Below are 23,556 nucleotides of genomic sequence, written 5' to 3' on the forward strand. Positions count from 1 at the left end.
TACAGAGTAAACTATTATACAGTTTCAACCTTGTACAAGCCACGATTTGTGGCACTGCAGCCCGTGCCATAAAACAACAAAAAAAAATTTTTAGCACAATTTGAAGTGGGGAAGGTGAAATAGAGAAGACCCCAAGAAGGAACTGAATCCTAAAAATGAAGATTGTGGTACATAGAATGAACATGGTGTTAATTATGGGGATGAGGCCAGGCAGGATAGGTATTTGTTCATGAAGATTGTGTGAAAAATAGATGTAATCTAGAAGCATTTTAATGCCTTAGAAAATTAAACGACCTTTCTCTCTCTCTTTCTGTCCTTACTTAGTTTTTCTTCAGTTTTCCTACTCAAGGTCCAATAACTTTCCTTCCCTAGTGTTTTCTGACCCTGGACTTGGTTCTTTTGGAAGCAGCATTTGTTTTGTGTGGTTGACAAGTATTGCTCTTTCTGGCATGAAGTATCTTCACCACTTTTTTTCCCCTGGACCTCAGCAACTGCTGACTGCATTTTTTTTCATGGTCTGCTTTAGCTTTCAATCTTGCCTTCCTCCTCTTTTCTCCCTATATATCTAAATTGTGTGTTCAAAATAAACTGAGACCTATGAGCATGGAAAATAAATTCTCGCTTTCCATAGAGACCCCCCCAATATGTTGATATTAAAATCTCGAGAGGAGAAAAAATGGAATTTTTGAGAGAAGATCAATAGATCGGGGGAGGAAAAGACTTCAATGTGGTCAATGTGTCATCACTCAGAATTTAATAGGTCAAGTTAATTTTTGATAGAGTATTTCATCGTTTGTGAATGTATTGATGCATTGCTCACTCATTTGAATGTTTTTCATACACAACGTGGTTTAGTGCTTGCCCTGTTCTGATTAAAAGAATTCTTTCAAGGTTAAAATTTAACCAATGTTCTACATGCATTAGTGTTAGTGCATTTGAATTTGAATATTATGTGTTTCTGTGAATTATATGAAACATCTGAAGTAAAGGTGTTTTAAACAGGTTTAAAGTTCACATGCAGTCCCGTGCACATAATTTTTTGAATAACATAATAGTTCAAAATGTGAAAGGCTATTCCTTAAAAAGCATACATGTTAGTGATCTGCATTTTTCCTGGTTTTTAGAATTCTCAGCAAATAAAAATCCATATTATAGAGCACATCTTTCATTATAACAAGAGCTTTGTTTTATAACTCTCTGTGGGAAAGTACTGTCTTTCACCCTTATTGGGCATTATGATTATCTTAACTAAAGCTTTGTTTAAAAGATTAGTACTAAACCAGTCATATTACATAAAACGTATGTGGTATTTAAAAAAGAATAGCCCCCATCAAAAGTCTTCATTTCCCATTGTTCATAGTGAACCATGTGTATTTGGCAAGTTGTTTTGCTGTTTTGTAATATGGAGAGAGATGTGACAACAATAATGGCTAATTTTGAGAATATCATTGTGTTGTTGTGGCAATTTGCAGGACTGTTACTTTGAATGTAATTGAAATTCTGTGCTTGTGGTTTCTGCTGAAACCATATTTCACCCACTGTAAAAGAGCATTAAGAATTACAGAATTCTTTCTATTTCAGGCCTTACTCCACACAGTTTTGAGATGTAGTCAGAGGTTCCATTTATATTGAAAGGATCTGCTTTTCTTATCTGTGTTGACACTTAAGTTTTCAGCTGCTTTTGTTTCTGCTTCATCACACTTTTTTCTTTCAAGAAACCTCATTAGTCATTGCTTTCTGAACATTTGATGTGACTATAGTAAATGGGTCTTATCTGGCTGATAACAGTGATCAAGATAAGAAAGCTTCATTCAGTTTTGTTTCCTTTATACATATTAAGATTTTTTTTGCTTTGTTTCGGTGTGTGAAAGATTCAGCACCAATGACTTGCACGTTCAGTTTGTTTGCTGTAGATATACCTGTTGGAAAAATGTAACCAAGGAAACATAAACGCTCAAATACCATGGTGATGGGACTAAGTGAGAACCTAGAGAGATTGTTTTGACAACTTTCTTTACTGATGTAGCATTTTTAATAATTCATGAGTACACAGTACTACAAAAAGAGTTAGTTACTTTCCACCATTGTCCATTTTATATTTTCTCCTAAATTTGTTTGTGTTTTATTTAAGGAAAACTCAAATGTTAGTGAAAGAAAGCTGAAGCAAAGATTATCAGTTAATCGTGAGATGTTGTATGCAACACAATATCTAGTTATTAAAAAAAGCTTATGCTGATTTTATTTAAATCTTAACCCTTTGTAACTAGCCAGACTATGATCACTCTTTTTCTCATATCTGTATATGTTCACCACTCTTTCTTGAGGTAAGGGTGTGTATGCCAGTGTGAAGAAAATACACCACACTGTTCAGATTGACTCTTTTTTTGAAAGTACAGTTGCTTCCTGATTAGCAGAAAATATCCCCATTCTTTTTTAATCGGTCAAATTAATTCTGTAACAAAAAGCTTGATCCTGCTTTTAGTCCAGAGTCCAGTTATCTAAAAAATGTCATTAGCAATTCTGTCTCTCCTTGTGCATCACAATGAACCACATTACATGCACCTTATTTCTGGTTGATTATTTGAAACATTTAAAGATACCATCAGTTAAAAAAATTCATTTGTTTGAACACTTTTCACCTATAATTGTTACAGTTATCACATAAGATTAACAAAAAGATTAGGAGATAAGAATTTTTGTCTGTGTTTTTTATCCAGTTCATTTACTTTGTGTATTTAATAGCAAAAAGAAAAGGAGTACTTGTGGCACCTTAGAGACTAACCAGTTTATTTGAGCATGAGCTTTCGTGAGCTACAGCATCCGATGCATGCATACATCCGATACATGCATCCGATGAAGTGAGCTGTAGCTCACGAAAGCTCATGCTCAAATAAATTGGTTAGTCTCTAAGGTGCCACAAGTACTCCTTTTCTTTTTGCGAATACAGACTAACACGGCTGTTACTCTGAAACCTGTCATTATTTAATAGCAGTTGTTCTTTAGACACTTTCATTATCTCAGTATAGCCGGTTTCTATGTAAAACATTTTCTACAATAGGAAGATATGGCTGTAAAAACAAAAACAAAAAAAGTCAAGCCGGTTAAAAACCTGAAACTGTTTTTAACTCTGTTTCAAATTGACTAGATATCAAGTTAACAGTGTCCTTTTTAAGTTGAAGTGTTACAATTGTTGGGCAATGATTACACAATACGTTAATGATGTTGAACATAGTGGAGGATGGTGAATAGTTCAATAGTTGTATGAAATGATTTTTTTTTCTTCAAGTACAATATCTAAGTGCAAATGCTGACTTTATAATGAGGCAGTGTGGCCATTTCTGTCAGTGAATTTTGTTTTAATGGATAAAAAGTTTAGATTCCCCTCTGCAAAATCATTCGTTTTCAATCCTTTTTGCCAAACTTAAATTAGCTGGTTGTGTAGCAAAATGACTGCTTTCGAGCTTTACAAAAATGTCTTCCCACCAACTCACATATACATTTCAAGGCACAAAGTTCTGCATTTTTTAATCCTGCCAAAAAATGCTGTCTCTGTTACTTTTTCATGCTGGAGATCACTCCTGGTTTTGTTTTTAAAAACTAAGTGCAGCGCTATGATTTCAGACTGCTGTAGTTCTGAACAATAAATAAAATAATTCAAAGCCTTACACAGTTCAGAGGATTGTGATGCAAATACAATTTCACCATCAAGACTGGTGCAGGGAGAATAAGTGTAACATGTATAGCAAAGACATCTTATCTTTTGACACTTTTTTATCCAGTAAGTAAAAATCACATAACATTTAGTTACTAATCATTAAATAAATTAACTCCTGTTTCATGTTTTGTGCAGATAAACACAAGGATTGCTCTGGTGTAACATTACATCTGACACATCAAAGGTAAGCACTTCTAATGCATGTAATGGAATTCATCCAAATTTAATCCAGGGGTCCCCTGTTGCCGTAGAAGCTGATGTGAGTTTGGTCACTTATTTCAGTGGCAACAGGTCCAAAATTATTTTGCACAGCCTGAAATGAACACACATGAACACAAGCTTTGAATAACATTATAGTTTTACAATAAAATGCACCATTTATTGCCTGTTAGTCAAATGCTCTCACTTTAGGTAACTTTCTTATATTATGCTCCACATACATCATAACACCGTTGGAAGATGTTAGTTTGGGAGCCTAGTATGGTATTAGAAATTAGGGGTGGGAAAGAAACTAAAGAGGAATATACATGTTAATGTTGTTTTAGTGTTTGCCCTATTTCTTCTCAAGCTTGTGAAAAAAGCTTTCAAATTTACTTCATCTTTTAAAAAAAAAAAAAAAAAGTGGGGGAGAAAGGCTATGACGTCTCATTTGACATCACAAAGACTTGGTGGCGTAACACATGAGACTGGAATATTGGTATAGAAGGGTACAGCTTGCTCAGGAAGGACAGGCAGGGGATAAAGAGAGAAGGTGGTGCCTTGTATATCCAAAATATATACACTTGGACTGAGATTGAGATGGAAATAGGAAAAAGACATGTTGAAAGTCTCTGGGTAAGGATAAAAGGGGTAAAAAACAAGGGTGATGTCATGGTAGGGTTCAACTACAGACCACCTAACCAGCAAAAAGAGGTGGATGAGGCTTTTTGTAAACAACTAACAAAATCATCCAAAGCACAGGAGTTGTGAGGGTACACCGCAAGAAGGACAGGAGACTTGTTATGGGTTTTAATCAGGCTACAACTTTATTATATAGATGTCTGGGACTACCCTGCTGATAAAGTGTACAGTGCAGGGAAATCCATGCTTATTCAAATCAATTCTCCAGGGCTTCCACCAGCCCCCCCCCTTTGTTTAATCCATGCTTATTCAAATCATTTTTTTGGGGCTTCCACCAGCCCCCCTTTGTTTCCATCCAGGTCCCCCAGCCGACCCATGGCTTGGACCTTACCATCCACCAGCCTCGTAAGAGGGTTAAGGAGGGCTATGCAAACAGAGGGGGAAAGGGGTTGGCTTCCTGTCATACCAGTTATCAGAGTCCCTGAACCCCCTCCCCCCATTCTGTTCCTTTATCCAGTACCTCCTTTTAAGTCCTTTGCCAGGCCATTTATCTGGTCACTGGCTGCTCTCCCTTTGGAGTACCTGCACTGAACATCCGCCACAACGAGGCGCCAGCCATTTGCTAGGCTGCCTCCCCACTTCTCCGTGCCCCTGGAGACATGCTGCTTAAACAATCCTGATTGTGCTTCCCTGGAGACATGCTGGCTTCCTCGCTGCTTGGACATAGAGACTTGCCCCACCCAGGTTTCGTACCTTTATGCACATTCCTTGAGGGGGATGGGAGGGGAGTCATTGCTACAAAGCTGACCACCGAGTGCCTTTTACAGCAGTTTCTGACCTTATTCCTCTCCCCCCACCTCCTCCGCACCACCACAAAGCAGAGCTGCCCTTCTTTGGGTAAGCCGAGACAAATTCTGCCCCCTTTAGTTGTGGTGCAGTCATTGGTAGCGATGGGGGACTTCAACTACCCAGACGTCTGTGGGGAAAATAACACAACAGGGCACAGATTATCCAACAAGTTCTTAGAAAGTATTGGAGACAATTTTTTATTTCAGAATGTGGAGAAAGCCACTAAGGCAGAGGTGGGCAAACTAAGGCCCACAGGCCACATCCAGCCAACGGGACCATCCTGCCCGGCCCCTGAGCTCCTGGCCCAAGAGGTGAGCTCCCGGCCCCTCCCCCGCTGTTCTCACTCCCTTGCAGCCTCAGTGCACCATGCTGCTGATGTAGTGTATTAAACTGCTCCACGTAGGAATGTGCTACTGGTAGCAGTTACAGAGAGCAATTTACTACACTAAACACCATCGCAATGCTCTGGGCAGCCTGGCAATTCTCTGGGCGGCGCAGCTGTAGCGCCACCAGCCACCGGTGCTCTGTGCTGCACAGTGAGGGGGCAGGGAGCAGGTGGGGATGGATAGAGGGCAGGGGAGTTAGGGGTGGTAGTCAGGGAGTGGGGATGTGGATGGGGTTGGAGCGGTCAGAGGGCAGGGAACGGGGGGTGGGGGGGTTGAATGGGGACAGGGGTCCCATGGGGCAGTCAGGAAGGAGGGGGGGTTGGATGGGCAGTGGGGGGCATTCAGGGGCAGGGGTTCCGGGGGCGGTCAGGGGACAGGGAGCAGGGAGGGGGGGTGGATGGGGCAGGGGTCCTGGGGGGGCTGTCAGGGAACGGGGGGGGGTTGGATGGGGCAGGAGTCCTGGGGGGGGGCATCAGAGGGTGAGAAGCAAGGGTGGGAGATAGGGGGAGGAGGCACAGCCTCCCCTAACCGGCCCTCCATACAATTTCCAAAACCTGATGTGGCCCTCAGGCCAAAAAATTTGCCCACCTCTGCACTAAGGGGAGAGGCTGTTCTACATTTGATTTTAACAAATAGGGAGGAACTGGTTGAGAATTTGAAGGTGGAAGACAGCTTGGGTGAAAGTGATTGTGAAATGATAGCGTTCATGATTCTAAGGAATGGTACGAGGGAAAACAACACAATAAAGATAATGGATTTCAAGAAGGCAGACGTTAGCAAGATCCCATGGGAAGCAAGTCTAGGAAAAAACCGTCCAAAAGAACTGGCAATTTTTCAATGAGACATTAAGGGCACAAGAGCAAACTATCCCACTGTGTAGAAAAGATAGGAAGTATGGCAAGAGACCATACTGGCTTAACCAGGAGATCTTCAATGATCTGAAACTCAAAAAAGAGTCCTGCAAAAAGTTTTTTAGGTCAGATTACAAAGGATGAATGTAAACAACGTAAGCATATAGGGACAAAATTAGAAAGGCCAAGGCAGATTGATTAAATTAGCTAAAGACATAAAGGGTAACAGGAAAACATTCTACAAATACATTACAAGCAAGAGGAAGACCAAGGACAGAGTAGACCTTTTATGCTGGGGGCGGGGAGGGGAAGAACAATAACTGAAAATATGGAAGTGGTAGAAGTGCTAAATGATTTTTTTGTTTCAATTTTCACCAAAAGGTTTAGTAGCAATTGGATATCTAACTTAATGAACGCCAGTGAAAATGAGGTAGGATCAGAGACTAACTTAGGGAAAGAACAAGCTAAAAATTGCTTAAACAAGTTAGCAAAAACAACAAGGAGTCCTTGTGGCACCTTAGAGACTAACAAATTTATTTGGGTATAAGCTTTTGTGGGCTAAAACCCACTTCATCAGATGCATGGAGTGAAAAATATAGTAAGCTGTGTGTGTGTGTGTGTGTGTGTGTACACAGCACATGAAAAGATGGGAGTTGCCTTACCAAGGGGGGCGGGGGGACTCAGTGCTAATGAGGCAAATTCAATTAAGGTGGAAGTGGCCTATTCTCAACAGTTGACAAGAAGGGGTGAGTATCAGCAGAGGGAAAATTACTTTTTGTAGTGACCCATCCACTCCCAGTCTTTATTCAGGCCTAATCTGATGCTGTATTTTTCACTCTGTGCGTCTAATGAAGTGGGTTTTAGCCCACAAAAGCTTATGCCCAAATAAATTTATTAGTCTCTAAGGTGCCACAAGGACTCCTCGTTGTTTTTGCTGATACAGACTAACTCAGCTACCATTCTGAAACCTTAAACAAGTTAGATGTCTCCATGTCGCCAGGGCCTGAGGAAATATATTCTAGAATACTCAAGGAGCTGATTAAAGCGATATCTGAGTCATTAGCATTATATCATGGAGCAGGTCCTCAAGGAATCAATTCTGAAGCACTTAGAGGAGAGGAAAGTGATCAGGAACAGTCAGCATGGATTCACCAAGGGCAAGTCATGCCTGACTAATCTAATTGCCTTCTATGATGAGATAACGGGCTCTGTGGATGAGGGGAAAGCAGTGGAGGTGTTATTCCTTGACTTTAGCAAAGCTTTTGACACAGTCTCCCACAGTATTCTTGCCAGTAAGTTAAAGAAGTATGAGCTGGATGAATGGACTATAAGGTGGATAGAAAGCTGGTTAGATTGTCGGGCTCAATGGGTAGTGATCAGTGGCTCTGTCTAGTTGGCAGCTGGTATCAAGCGGAGTTCCCCAAGGGTCGGTCCTGGGGCTGGTTTTGTTCAGTATCTTCATTTATGATCTGGAGGATGGCGTGGATTGCACCCTCAGCAAGTTTGCAGATGACACTAAACTGGGAGGAGAGGTAGATACGCTGGAGGGTAGGGATAGGATACAGAGGGCCCTAGACAAATTAGAGGATTGGGCCAAAAGAAATCTGACGAGGTTCAACAAGGACAAGCGCACAGTCCTGCACTTAGGACGGAAGAATCCCATGCATTGCTACAGACTAGGGACCGAATGGCTAGGCAGCAGTTTTGCAGAAAAGGACCTAGGGGTTACAGTGGATGAGAAGCTGGATATGAGTCAACAGTGTGCCCTTGTTGCCAAGAAGGCCAATGGCATTTTGGGCTGTATAAGAAGGGGCATTGCCAGCAGATCGAGGGATGTGATGGTTCCCCTCTATTCGACATTGGTGACGCCTCATCTGGAGTACTGTGTCCAGTTTTGGGCCCCACACTACAAGAAGGATGTGGAAAAATTGGAAAGCGTCCAGCGGAGGGCAACAAAAATGATTAGGGGACTGGAACACATGACTTATGAGGAGAGGCTGAGGGAACTGGGATTGTTTAGTCTGCAGAAGAGAAGAATGAGGGGGGATTTGATAGCTGCTTTCAACTACCTGAAAGGGGATTCCAAAGAGGATGGATCTAGACTGTTCTCAGTGATACAAGATGACAGAACGAGGAGTAATGGTGTCAAGTTGCAGTGGGGGAGGTTTAGGTGGGATATTAGGAAAAACTTTTTCACTATGAGGGTGGTGAAGCACTGGAATGGGTTACCTAGGGAGGTGGTGGAATCTCCTTCCTTTGAGGTTTTTAAGGTCAGGCTTGACAAAGCTCTGGCTGGGATGATTTAGTTGGGGATTGGTCCTGCTTTGAGCAGGGGGTTGGACTAGATGACCTCCTGAGGTCCCTTCCAACCCTGATATTCTATGATTCTATGATACTCCACTTAGGAAGAACAATCAGTTGCACACATACAAAATGGGAAATGATGACCTAGAAAGCAGTGCTACGGAAAGGGATCTGGGGGGTCATAGTGGATCACAAGCTAAATATGAGTCAACATTGTAACGCTGTTACCAAAAAAAAAAAAAAAAAAAAGCAAACATCATTCTAGTATGCATTAGCAGGAGTGTAGTAAACAAGACACGAGAAGTAATTCTCCCGCTGTACTCCGTGCTGATTAGATCTCTGCTGGAGTATTGTCCAGTTCTGGGTGCTACATTTCAGGAAAGATGTGGACAAATTGGAGAAAGTCCAGAGAAGAGCAACAAAAATGGTTAAAGGTTAGAAAACATGACCTGTGAGAGAAGATTGAAAAAATTGGGTTTGTTTAGTCTGGAAAAGAGAAGACTGGGCGGGGGTTGGGGAGGGGACATAACACTTTTCAAGTACATAAAAGATTGTTACAAGGAGGAGGGGGAAAATTGTTCTCTGTAACCTCTGAGGATAGGACAAGAAGCAATGGACTGAAATTGCAGCAGGGGCGGTTTAGGTTGGACATTAGAAAAAACTTCATAACTATCAGGGTCATTAAGCACTGGAATAAATTGCCTAGGCAGGTGTGGAATCTCCGTCATTGGAGATTTTTAAAAGCAAGTTAGATAAACACCTGTCAGGGATGGTCTAAATAATACTTAATCCTGCCTTCAGTACAGGGCACTGAACTAGAAGACCTCTTGAGGTCCCTTCCAGTCCTATGATTTTATGATTCTCCACCTTGAAAACTAATTTTTAATAGTAATACTACATTTTAAGTTTGGTATCTATGGAGACTTTACTTGTTATGGATTTTATCGCCTGTAGAGGACCATTTTCCAATTAGTTGGTTTATGGAGCTTTGAGGTAAATGTGATTATTTTTCTGCAGGCAGCCTTTGATTGCTGGCATGTATCTTATGATGTCTGTGAATACTGTTATACCACCAGGGGAAAAAGGTGAGCGAGAACCTTATAAAGCAATCTGTGTAATTTTTATCTTCTGATGTTCATCTGTCTAATATGGAAAATATTTTCACAGAGACTCTCTGAATTGTAAAATCATAGGTGAAAGTTTATTGCTAACTAAAATAATACCTACACTCTTCAATTTATATTGCTGTTCCATCAGACTAGGTTCAAAGAGTCTAACAGTATGGAATAGAAGAATAATTATCAATGTAACATAATCTGAAAATTGTTTTTGATTTTGTTTTTAAAAATTACACAATCAATAGGCAACTATTTTATTTTATTTATTTATTTATATATATATATATATATATATATATATATATATATATATATATATATAGCCTAATTCTTCTCTTTAGAGAAACAAACATTTTACTTTCCAATAAAAAGTTCACTTCTTGGGGCAAAAATAGGTGACTATTTTTTCTTTAAAAACTGTAATGCATGCAGGAACATTTGCTACTGTCTAAGATTGCAATATTTCACTCTTTATCCCTTTTCTGACTTCATCTGCAACCCACTGAAATCTGAAGTTTCTGGGATCTTTCTCTTAATCTGCTACAGCACGGGTTGGCAACTGTCGGCATGCAGCCCATCAGGGTAATCCACTGGCGGGCTGCAAGGCATTTTGTTTACCTTGACCGTCCGCAGGCACAGCCCCCCACAGCTCCCAGTTGTGAGACACACTGACCACCGCTTCCCGTACCTTCAATTGGCCAGGAATGGCAAACTGCTGTCACTGGGAGCTGAGCGGGGCTGTGCCTGTGGATGGTCAACCTAAATAAAATGTCTTGCGGCCCGCCAACAGATTACCTGATGGGCCTCATGCCAAAGGTTGCCAACCCCTGAGCCACAGATTTCCTTAATTACTAAGAAGTTTATCAAAAATTTGAATTTCTTTCCTTGCAGGAATTTCTGATATTTCAAAATGCTGTTTTTCTCCCAAATTGAGATGAAAAGTTGAAATATTGAAATTTGTTCAAGGAACAAATATTTCAATAACATTTTGGTTCAGAAATGGGAAAATGTTTCATTGTGGCATTTTCGATCAAAATATTCTGATATTCCCAAATCAAAATGGTGTTTCTGTTTATTAAATGGACCTAACGTGTTTCATTTTGAGCAGTTTAACATTAATTTGCAGTTCCCTATGGTGGTACATTGCCTCACAGGAGCTGTAGCTTGGATGCCTGATTGTCCCCATTGTTTCCTAACCACAACTCCACTGGGGCAATGCACCACCATATGGAATGCAGTCGAATATTCAACTGTTACTGAATGAAACATTTTAGGTCAGTTCAGCAAACTAATATTTTTATCTGAGTCAGTCTGAACCAAAGCTAAATATTTTGATGCATTTTCAGACAGAAAATAAAATTTAAAAAAATCTGAAAAATTGAAACTTTCTCACAGAAAATTTTCATTTTGCAGAAATTGAATTTTCTGTTTAAAAAAAAATCATTTAAATGAAAATTTCCCAATCAGCTCAACTAATAACTTTGGACCTCCTGGTATTCACCCAGTTTAACAGTTCTTTATAGGCTGTTTTACTCTAACCTGCCCAGCAATTTTGACGTGGTAAAAAGAAGAGATGGTTGGTTACAGGAGGCCCCAGTAGAAGAGCTGTCTGCTGGGCAACATGTCCCTTATGCAGGCTGGTGCCTTATTTTCTCCCCAGATGATGGCTCCCAGTCTTCAGGCAGGCTGGAGTCTTTCCCAAAGGAAGCCCTCATCCACAAAAGCATAAGATTGTGTGAGAGACTCAAGAAGACAGGACCCTAGACATAGCCCTGTTAGTGTCCATGCCTGCATCTGACTCTCTGAAACTGCCTTGTGATTATACGTGGTTTTTATACATTAAAATGAAACCTCCGTTATCTCTTTTACTACTCTTAATTTGCCTACGTGAGTTTCCCCAGTGTGTTTATCTTTTTTGTCTCTTATCTATGTTTTTTCTGTACTGTTCAACCTGATAATATATTAGCAAATTTATTGTTCTAAATTATTGCAGAGCTATTTGCTATAGCTTCTAGGTTTCAGCCCAGAAGTAGATGCATTTCAGTAGTGCTTGAAGTGATCCATGTGTATAATTTGTATGTCAGCTTCTTAGTGAAAGTATGTGGGGATCATTTTGGCCTAAAGTTCCTATAGAAATATAAGAGATTATTGTCCACTGCCTTTTAAACCTGCACCTACATTGCAGATTTTGTACGCTACTTCCAAATTTATGTTTCAGTGAAGTACTGTAAAAGTCACTTTCCTTGAGTGAATAAGTAGCATTTTTAAAATGTTTTATTCTTGTTCGTTTTAACAGTGGTTGATGCAGATATTGCCTGCCATTATCAAAAGTATCCAATGCACCTCTTTGCCTATAGAGTTCATACACACCGATTAGGTAAGACTTCATTACCACTATAATTCAAGTATTTGCCTCTCTTTTATAACTAATATAACTAAAATGCTATACAACCTTAACTTACAATCTCAGTTAAATATAGATCGAAAAATCTTATTACCGCATTATTTAAACTTGAGCAGAAAATGTACATAATTGTTTAAAATATTTCTTTCTTTAATCATTCTATTAATTTAAGTAATACATCTTTAAGAGAAAAATAGCTAATACAAAATATATTGATTTTCTAAAGTATTACATCTGACATTCATGCAGTGGTAAATGTTTATTGTAGGTAAGGTGGTAAGTGGATACAGAGTGAGAAATGGTCAGTGGACCTTGATTGGTAGACAGAGTCCGCAACTACCACAGGTTTGTTTAGTTTTTTCTTGTTTTTAATTATGCTTATTTAAGTCTTAGCAGCAAAGTCTAATAAATTTGTTTTATGTATTTCTGCTTTAGCTTTCCATGATATATTCTTGTGTTTTTTAAAATTTATAGGATTCTGTTCAGACTATAACATGTAATTAACTTTTCTCATCAAATGGAGTTGGAGAGCCACAAAGTTATCATACTGTAACAGTCATATTTGCATCATGTTTCATTGATATGTGATTTTGTGCCATCACTACCGAATGCTGCTATGTTTTGCTGCAATATTATCATAGAATCCTAGAATATCTGGGTTGGAGGGGACCTCAGGAGTCATCTAGTCCAACCCCTTGCTCAAGGCAGGGCCAATCCCCAATTTTTGCCTCAAATCCCTAAATGGCCCCCTCAAGGATTGAACTCTCAACCCTGGCTTTAGCAGGCCAATGCTTAAACCCCTGAGCTATCCCCCAGCCCCATTATGATGTAGACATCACAGTGTAATAGCATGTTGTGTTTTTTATGACAAACATTGATTGGCACAAGTGTCATAATAGCCAAAAGCAATCTTCTTTCCTCATACCAGGCAGCTGGCAGGAAAGGAGATAGAAACAGTAGAAGAAAGTTTCTCCTTTATCTCTTTACTTCTCCATTCGGTTACTTAAAAGATGGGGAGGGAATCCTAGTTGCTCTCTTTCCTTTCCTATCTCCATCCTTCACAAAGGAGAACAGCTCCTGCACTGACAGTCTGCATTCTCAGCAGTGCCTTGCATATATCTAGTAATATAGGGAGCAGTCTTGTGAGCAAGATTAATAATTCATTATTTTATATCCTTGACATATTTTTACCTTTTTAAAACATTGTGAAGTTGTACCAGAGAGTAAAACAAACAAAACCAGCTGTTGTTTATTCACCAGCGAGCTAGTATACAGTGTTCAAAAGGTTTTTTGCTAACTGATGTCACCATCATGATTTGTGTTGAGACACGTAGTGAAAGCCACTGAGAGAGAGGTGTGGCACTTAAAATAGTTTTAGGTTTGTTGGGGTTTTATGTTCTGTTCGTTTCTTTCACTGAGACTGATTAGTCATGGTAGAATTATGTTAATTGTTCTGTGGATTACCTTTAAAACATTTTAATTTCAGACTCATATTATTTTTGTGTGCATATATTTTAATATAGAGAATGAAATTATATATATGAAAATGATTCACAGATAAAATAAGAAAACAGAGGACGTCACCTATTTAGAGTGTTCACTAATTCTAATACATCATTTTCCTTGGATTCTCTTTCAGGCCTTCTATCCTGTGGAACACCCGGTAGACGTTAGCTTTGGTGATACTTTAGCAGCGAGGTGTCTTTTCACTGGTGAAGGTAGAACTATGGAGACGCACATAGGGTATGATTTTTATACTTTATTAAAAAAACCTCTTTTACCATTGTACTGGTTGTGTAGAACATGCATTCATGTTTTCGATCCCCTCAAAGGTATCTGAACAAACTTCTTCATTCTGTTGGAATTGTTTGGCTTGCTCCCCAGACAGTTAGGAATATAAACATGGTCAGGAAAAGGCCATTCAGGCCTACATAATTGCCTGTACTTTGGCTGCTAATCCCCCTTCTAACCACATTGCTCAAGTTAACCCATTCAGCCAAATACCTGATTTAGAAGTATATCTAAAAGGACTATTTCACAGGAGTATTTTTTCAAAAGCTCCAAGTTAAAAGTATTTTCTGTCACTTGATGGCATTGATGGCTCAAGATAATTTAAGGACAACATAGCACATGATTAACTACACATTACAGATTTTCTTATATTTTCTTCCAGGAGTAATTATTACCTAAGTTTATTATTTTGGGTTACATTTTGAAATCTTAAGTACCAAAAAGGAAAAATAGTATTGTTGGATAAAAGACTGAGTTTTTCTTTCATGTACAGGCTGACAGACAACAATAAGATTCAAATTTTCTTCTGAATGATTTATTATTTATTACTTTTCAGTGGTGCTATTCAGCAGGAGATAATGCCTGGGCTGTAAATTGTCCATTTTACTATGTATACATTTTTATTTTTAAAATAGACACATTAGCTTCTCACGTGAGGGTCCATTTTTTAAAACATGAATTCTTTCTTCACTCTGTGAGATATAGTAGGAAAAGGGATATGTAGAGGTTGAGTCTTCCACTTCTGGAGTTAGATACTGCAGCTGTTTAAGGGGCTAATCCTGCAATGTGCTGAGCACCCTCAAGTCCCTTGACTTCAGCACAGATTTTGATGTTCGGCACTTGATAGTCATATTTCTTTAAGCAAATAGTTAAAGTACTTGTGTGGGTAACAGCAACTGAAGGAGAAATGAGAGGGAGTATGTTGGAAAACTGGTTTTTATAAAGCTCACAAAATTAATATAAATATATCCAAATGTAACATACAAACTGAAAAGTTGTTTAAAAAAAGAAATGTAAAACTTCCACAATGAATAAAATGTACCCCACTATAGAATAATCTTAAGACTATTATTGAACAATAATATAGTTTTTAATGGTAGTAAGAGGATATCTTGTCTAGGGAAGATTTTTTTGTATGTGCTAATATCCTTTCAACGATTAAGAGTAATATGAATCTCATGTTAATTTCTGCTAATTCCTTTCATTTAGGCATTGGAATTACCTCCCTCTCAGTATATATCTGTCCAACCAGCCATTGTAGCCATACTGTAGAAATTTCCAAATCCATTGCTATTGCATATGAAAACTTAAACCAGTAAATCGAAACATTATTCAGTTCGAGAATGTTTGAATATTTCCTGCACATAAAAGCTTGAAATAAATATTGGGAACAGATGTGCCCTGACACTAATGCTAAATGTTTAATATAAAAAAAAACTTAAAAATTCATTATGCTGCTTGTACTTGACGTCCATTAAACTGGAGCAAAAACACATGCACATTAGGCAGTTACACCGAAGGCTGAAGCATTTTGTGGAAGTGCACAAAGATACAGTGGTAAGAAGAAATTACCACCATAATAAGTATTAAAAATTCTAGATGAAAATCACACAATTAGATCCACAAGTAACATTACTAAGTATTGCACTGGATATCTGTGAAGTTACTACTAATACAATTAAACTATAAAGAATGCATGGATTACGTATCTTTCTTAAAAACAAATGAAAACGTTGTGAAACTGAAGATAGTCCCCTTGACTAATAACAAGTCTTTGAGCCACACACATTATTTCCTGGAAAATGGATAAGGTAGCCGTATCTTTATTTCTATTGTTCCCGTTCTGAGCTTTAAAAATCATTTAACAAGGAAATATGTATCAAAAATAATTGGAATTTATATTTGTCAGTAAATACCAATGGTTGATTTAGCTATATAATGTTTATAGATTCTTTTAAGGCCAAAAGAGACCATTATGATCATCTAATCTGACCCCTACTGCATAACTCAGGCCACAGAACCTTACACAGCAATTCCTGCATCAAGCCCACAACTTCTGTTTGAGGTACAGCTTAGCAGTCCTTGTTTAAATCTTGGAAAACAAGGCCCTGATTCTGCATTTGCCCTGTCTCCATGCACAGTGAATTGCCTAGTCAAGACTGAAAAGGTTCATCTTGTTTTGTTTAATTGTGTTTCTTTGTGCAAAGGATAATAATTCTAAATTTACATTGATTCCGAAAAGAAACAAGTTTATCTTGGTTTAATCAAATTTTGTCCTATCCACACTGGACTGTATTTGTCAGACAACCCAAATGCTGCTAGAGCTAGCTCCTTTGCTGTTTCTCCTCTGGCTTCAGTTGCTTTTACCATTAACTTATTTTTCCTTTGTCATACAAAAGCCTACATTAAAAGAATGTTACAGTTGCACAGTCAAACCCTCAAATGTTAGGAAGTGCAAATACTCCTAACATTCTCCCTGCCACCTCTCCAGACCCAACTCCTCATCCCTCTGCATTCTAGTCAGACTACATTCTTCTTTTCCTTGCTGCCTGAGCACCAACAGGGAGAGCATTCGCAGAAACCGCTGACCTGTTTCAGCTGAAATTTTCCAAACTAATTCAGCCTGAGGCATGCTACAGTTAGTTTGGCAAAATTATAAGCAACTGAAAGCTTAAAATGGAAAGTGTCAGATAACTTTAACCATCATCATTGCTTCCCATGCCTCCTATCAAATATATGTAAAAATTCATACACACACCACTTACTACACTTAGAAAATCCCTATTGAATTATTTTTTTAATCTAAAATTCAGATTTTGTTCTCTAGTTCTTGACTCTTTTAACTGTGTAAAAATTTCTTGTTAATAGGCATTCAGTCTCTTTCATATCAGTGAAAACTTTCATTGGGTCCTCTCTTATCCAGCTGCATTAAACTTTACTCATAAAAGATTCTTCAGATATGGTCATACTATTGTGTTATACTTCACCTCTTTAAAGTCAACAAAGACTTAGCTGTGCTAGATTGTTCATGCAATGTTGTTGTAGCCTTGTCAGTCTCAGGATATTAGAGAAGGTGGGTGTGGTAATATTTTTTTATACTTCATCGTGAATAGTCCCTTAGAATATGTGCTAACTACTTACGCTAAACTGCCTGTTCAATCTTGCATTTAGCCTGTGACACTTTTAATACGTTTTCCCAGACCTGAAGAAGAGCTCTCTGTAATTAAGAAGTTTGTCTCTCTCACCAACAGAAGTTAGTCCAATAAAAGATATTACTTCACACATCTCTCTCTACACTGTTCATGGCTGCACACAATATTCCATCTGGAGTCTAACAAATGTCTTGTTCGGTATTGTGACGGGGCAAGTCCAGATGGCTACAGAAAAGTAGTGGGAGATAGATATATTAGCTCCAAGCTAAACAAATCCCTGGTACCAGGATAAGTGAAATGGCAGCTGCTCCAGGTCAGTTAAGACACCTGGGGCCAATTAAGAACTTTCCAGAAGGCAGGGAGAAGGCTAGGTTGATTGGGTCACCTGAAGCCAATCAGGGGCTGGCTGAAACTAGTTAAAAGCCTCCCAGTTAGTCAGGTGGGTGTGCATGTCAGGAGCTGTGGGAGGAAGTTGCACTGTTGGAGAGACTGAGTAGTGCACACCATATCAGGCACAGGGAAGGAGGCCTTGAGGTAAGGGTGAAGTGGAGCTTGAGGAAGTGAGGGCTGCTGTGGGGGAAGTAGCCCAGGAAATTGTACATGTCATGTTTCTAAAAGGTCACCTACCATAGCTGATACTATTAGGGTCCCTGGGCTGGAGCCCGGAGTAGAGGGTCGGCCCAGGCTCCCACCCCCACCCCACCTTTTGCCCCCTGATTAATCACTGAGACTGGGAGACAACAGAGACTGTGCAAGGAGGGATAACTTCTCCTCACCTCCCTCGCTGGCTTATGATGAATATGGCTCAGTAGACTGTGACCCTTGTCTCTAGAGAGAGAAGGGTTACATGGAGGGTCACAGTGAGCCTCTGAGGCTAGCGAAATCTGCCAGGAAACGCGGGAACCACGGAGGCAAGGACAGAGCTTTGTCACAGTATCAACTCTGGTTTATTATTCTATTCCTCTGCTAATACATACCAGTATCTTCTTTGATTTTTTTTTAACTGCTGCTGTGCACAGAATGATGGTTTTAATGATTTTTCTACCATAACCTCCAAACTCTTTTTCCTAATCAATGTGCTGGATGATTGTCCTGTTCATCACACTTTTTTTTCAGTTCAATTCCTTCCTCCTATATTATTTACTTTTATATCTGGATAAATAAAACTGAATTTGTCATCTTTTGGCCCACTTAAGTTATTTAGAATCTAGTTGCTTTTTCCCATTAAACGTTGTACCACCCATTCCTCTGCAAAGTGAAAATTTCTTGGTCTTGTTTTTTAATGTTTGTGTTGAAATATATAAAGAAAAGATCTTCTGGTTTGGAGGTGACCTTGAAAGCGTGGAAAATATTCTTTAACTTGCACCTTATTTTGTAATCTTATTCCATGATTCTTTATCTTAACTGTTAATAATGAGTGCTGAATTTGACAAAAAAATCCAAGTATGCACCCCACTTGGATGTATAAATAATCTGAATACAAAGGTAACTATTAAGTAGATTTCTATTGTGTATGGCAAAGAAACTTTTATTTTATCGAAGAAACAAGTTTTCCTATTCCTTTTCTATTAACTCCTTAGTCAATATTTATTCAAAAGTAGACACAAAAGTGCCCGCCCAGAGCTCAAGGAACTTTTTAAAGAACTTGACATACACACAACCAGAGGAATAAGAAGACATACCCCCAACATATTAACTCCTGCACATCATCTTGCTTTATGAATTTAAACCTCCCCGGTTTCCTCATGACATCCCTCAATCTGCCCCTTCCCCAACTGTCTGTGAAAATAGATGGGTCATGTTGCACATGCCAAAGATCTGTCTATGTGGGCCCTGACAGACCAGATTCAAGGTTAATTTGTGGGCCCTGATTATGAAAGTGACTGGGCAATTGCAGAACCATTACCTCAGTTTCCAAGATTTATTGAGGTGAGGTACAGGATACCTCTTCAAAAATTGCCTGACATCAGTTACCTCTGTAAGCTTGAGTTCCTCTGCTGTTTTTAACTGTTACAATATAACATGGGTAGAGAGTTTTACTTTGTGCAGTAGCTTGGTCCCAAAGTATTCAAAGATTCATAGATCAAGATCACTAGTTTTTAAACTGTGTCTGGAAACCAACAGGCAGTCCTTGCAACTATCACTACCAACCATCACTCAAAGAACTATGGTGATAGACATGGTATAAGAAACTATCAAGCTTCTTATACCATGCCTATCACCAGAGTTCTTCAAGTGATAGTCCAGATCATATTCCACAGCTGGTGATTGCACATCCTGTGTGCATGCATCAGAGAATCTTCTAATTAGCAATGCCTGTGGGGAGGTGCCTTTCATTCCCTTGTGTACTCAGGATGGGTATAAAGGGCAGAATCACCCCCTGCCAACATCCTCAGGTCCTTCTTACTGCCATGGAACAGCTCTGTTCAGAGCAAATTACCTCTTTTATTTAGTTGGCAGTGTTAGCTAGTCAGTCTTTACGGGACTGTCAAGACTACCGTCCGCCAACGGGACTGGTACCACCTTTGGTTCCACATGGGAGACCACAAGTCACCTTCAAGCTGTGTCCCTCATGTGAAGCAGTCATGCCAGTATCTCATTTGTCTCAGCAAGAGGCGTGTTCTGGACTGGTGAATGATCTGCAGGTCCTTTTTGAAGCAGACCCAGAATTTGAGGGAGTCTCACCTGAAGACGTTCCTTCTCAAGTAGTCCATGCATCCAGGTGTGGACCCCTGTCCTGATGTTTCCAGACTGTCAGGGATCAGAAGTATTCAAGGTCTGCACTTGAGGCATTTTCAGAATGATCCAAAGGTGCCTCACAACTCAGCCTCGCTACTGAGAAAACACCAGGATCGACTGGACACCAAGCAGAGAAAAGAGGCACAAAACACCTTCCCCAGGCTCAGACATTAAACCTCAGAAGACAACTAGGTTGTCAGTTATCAAAGGTCCCTCAAAGCTGAGGAAAAGCTCTTACTGAGCACTGGGATGAGCACTAGCTGAGGTGACCCAGACATGCTGCAGGTATCGCCTAGCACTATCTCAGCCATACTGGCATCATGGTACCAAGCCCAACTCCACCTCACAAGACACCGACAACAACGCAAGCAAGACTGCAGCCTCAGTCCACCTCAGTGGCATGGGAGTTAGGGCCTCCCGCCATGTACACAGAGAAGTCTCCTGGCCCCTTCAGGAATGCAAGCACCATATGCCAATTCCACGGTCCAGTTTCCTGGGTCGGGTGTTGCCTGCAGGAAGTTCTCTGTGCCCCTTGGGACTGATACCATTGGTGCTACCAATGCCAGGGAGGACTCTCCCACTCTCAGAGGAGTACTGCCTGTCATCCTTGGCCCATATTTTTCCACAGCCGAATCCACGTGTCCACACCAGGAACTAGTGGCAACTTTAGAGAACACAGAAGCAAATTCCAGGCTTTGGTGTCAGAGGGGCAGCTGGACACTAAAATTGACCTTCAGACAGCCTTAAATGCCACAGATGCACACTCCTGGGCAATGGCTGCTGCATTCACTGTGGCTTCTTTCCTTGGGAATTCCAAGGGAGCTACACACTGCAGTCAGGGACCTGCCCTTTGAAGTTTGCTCCTTGTTTTATAACATGAGGTCACTTAAAGACTCTAGGGCCACACTCAGGTTCTTTGTGGTCTACACCCCAACCACTCCGAGCATTTTACACCAGGAGGTTCAGTCCCTCTTAGCTCTCAGTTCCATAGAAGAGGTCATCTCGCAGCAAAGGAAAAAAAGATTTTCCTCATCCAAAAAAAAAAAAAAAAAAGTGAGGGCTTTGAGCTATTCTGGGACGTAAAGGGCCTGAACACATACATGAAAAGGTTCAGATTCCGGATGGTATCCATGGCATCTAGCATCCCGTCCCTAGATCATCATGCTGCCATCAACTTTCAGGATTCATATGTCCACAGCACAATTTACTAAGCCCACAAGTGCTTCCTGAAGTTTGCATTAGGAGACAATCACTACCAGTGCCAAGTTTTGCCATTTGGGCTCTCAACAGCACCCACATTATTGACAAAATGTCTGGCAGCGGTGGAGGCCTAATCCAGAAGGATAGGTGTCCAGGTGTTTCCCTACTTTGAAAACTGGCCAGTCAAAGGTCACTCAGAGCCCCAGGTGCAGTCCAGTATGAGAATAATATTTAAGATACTGTCATGTCTAGGCCTGCTGGTGAACATAAAGAAATTGACCTTTACACCCACGTGACCGATAGTCTTCATAGGGACTGTGATGGATGCCACCAAGGCTTGGCCTGCCTGCCACCCAGAAGATTTGGGACCTTGCAGAACTTGTGCTTTGATCTACATTCCAACCCTCAAACTCAGATAAGAGACTGCCTCATGCTGATGGGCTTCAAGCCAGCATGCACCTTCAACACACCATAGGCAAGGTTCCACTTTAGTCAGTTGCAGGCATAGATGCTGTCAACTTGCTGCAGACAGCATTTGGATTTGTGAGTATACATCTAACTGTCAGTCCTTCAAACCCTGGACTGGTGGAAAGATTCCCCACAACTCCTGCGGTGTAGTCCCATTTTCTCCAGATTCTCCATCCAGGATCATACTTAAAGTTGCTTCCATGATTGGTTGGGAGGCACATATGACAACCATTTGGCCCAGGGCCAGTGGTCAGTGGTGGAGAGGTCCTCACAACAAACGTACTGGAACTATGGGCTATGCACAATGCTTGAAGATTATTCCTGCTGGACATTCAGGGCTATTCCATCCAGATGATTTCTGACAACATGGCTGCAATATTTTACCTCAGCAAGCAAGGAGGGACCAGATCATTATGACCCTGCCAGGAAGCAGTGCAACTATGGAAGTTTGTCATGAGGCATGACATCAGTTTGTTAGCAGTTGACTTGACAGGGCTGGACAACATAGTGGCAGACAATCTGAGTAGACATTTCATGAGGAATCATGAATGGTCAGTTCATTGAGAGGGTTTCTTCTTGGTCTTTGCAAATGGGGGACCTGTTTGCCACAGATATTTCTTAAGTGGGGGAAGAGGCTCAGTGTCCTAGTTGGATGCATTCCTCCTCCCCTGGATAAAGGCGCTCTTCTACAATGTCTTCCGTCCCTCCCCCTGCCCTCCCCCCCGCCCAATTCTGCTGCTCCCAAAGGTGTTGCAGAAGATCCAGCATGAGAGGGCTACAGTGATCTTACTGGCCCCAGCATGCCAAGGCAGACCTGGTATTCAGTCCTGTGCAACTTCTCCATAGTGCCCCCAGCCTCTCTCCTGGTGACCAAATCTTCTGACTAAGAATGAGGGCTGGTTTCTCCCTCCACTCTCTCCCCCTGACTGTGTGGACACTCACTGGTTGATGCTGTCAGAGAGCTCATGCTCCAGCTCAATACAGGAGATACTGATAAATAGCAGGAAGCAATCAACCTGGACCTTGTTGGCACAGATCCTAGGAAGCATCTCTTTCAGGCCACCCACTAGGAATGCTGTGAGAAGAATCCAAGCCTTTGTGCTTTTCAAGCTCCTGGCATCTGAACAGTGTCCAACCACGACCCAAATCTTCACATCCCTAGGCACACACTCTGGGTGCAGACCTCCTATCTGGCACCCCCGTCTAAGGGTAGGAACTTGCTATCTAGCTGCCTAGCCATTCTGGGCACTCCACTGGCCCTTGAGACTCCCCAGTACTTAAACACACCCCTCTCCCACGATTCCACACCAAAGGTGTGAAACTTCTGGTTTACAGTTTAACTCTCTTGAGGACATGCAGTAGTCAGACAGCCCAGTCTAACATCTTAGTGCTCTGCTATATTTAATCATTGAAAGTACAGATTACAGATCTCCCAAAACAATGAAACATCCTAACTACAGTGTCCCTCACTAGTTCACCCTTGCCTTGGGAGTTCTTGGGGCAACATCTGTGTTGCATCAGGCAGGCAGACAGACAGGCAGCATCTTCACCCCCTTTCTATGCTCCTGCTGCAGCAGCCTCCCTCATCATGCTCTGATGCAAAATGGCTCTCTTCCCCAGTTCCCCACTGAGATCCCTTTATAGATTAATGCTGGGGTGACCTGCTTCTTTTATTCTGTTCCAGGTAACTGTCAATTTCTTCCAAAACCCCCTTCAAACAAGAGGAAGGAAGGTTTTCT

General features: G+C 40.7%; 1 protein-coding gene across 4 annotated transcripts in view; it reads left to right on the forward strand.

Moving 5' to 3' along the window:
• The window catches only part of PAM (peptidylglycine alpha-amidating monooxygenase), a 222,010-nt gene that overhangs the window by 133,323 nt on the left and 65,131 nt on the right, over positions 1 to 23,556 (forward strand). For all 4 annotated transcript variants that reach the window (XM_074952904.1, XM_074952905.1, XM_074952906.1 and 1 more), the window contains 5 exons: positions 3,851 to 3,899; positions 9,963 to 10,030; positions 12,360 to 12,440; positions 12,736 to 12,812; positions 14,107 to 14,210. In XM_074952904.1, the coding sequence (XP_074809005.1) occupies positions 3,851 to 3,899; positions 9,963 to 10,030; positions 12,360 to 12,440; positions 12,736 to 12,812; positions 14,107 to 14,210 (379 nt within the window). The remainder of the gene's footprint in view (positions 1 to 3,850; positions 3,900 to 9,962; positions 10,031 to 12,359; positions 12,441 to 12,735; positions 12,813 to 14,106; positions 14,211 to 23,556) is intronic.

The sequence above is a fragment of the Natator depressus genome, chromosome 5 (assembly GCF_965152275.1).
Source record: "Natator depressus isolate rNatDep1 chromosome 5, rNatDep2.hap1, whole genome shotgun sequence".
In the NCBI taxonomy this organism is placed as follows: domain Eukaryota; kingdom Metazoa; phylum Chordata; order Testudines; family Cheloniidae; genus Natator; species Natator depressus.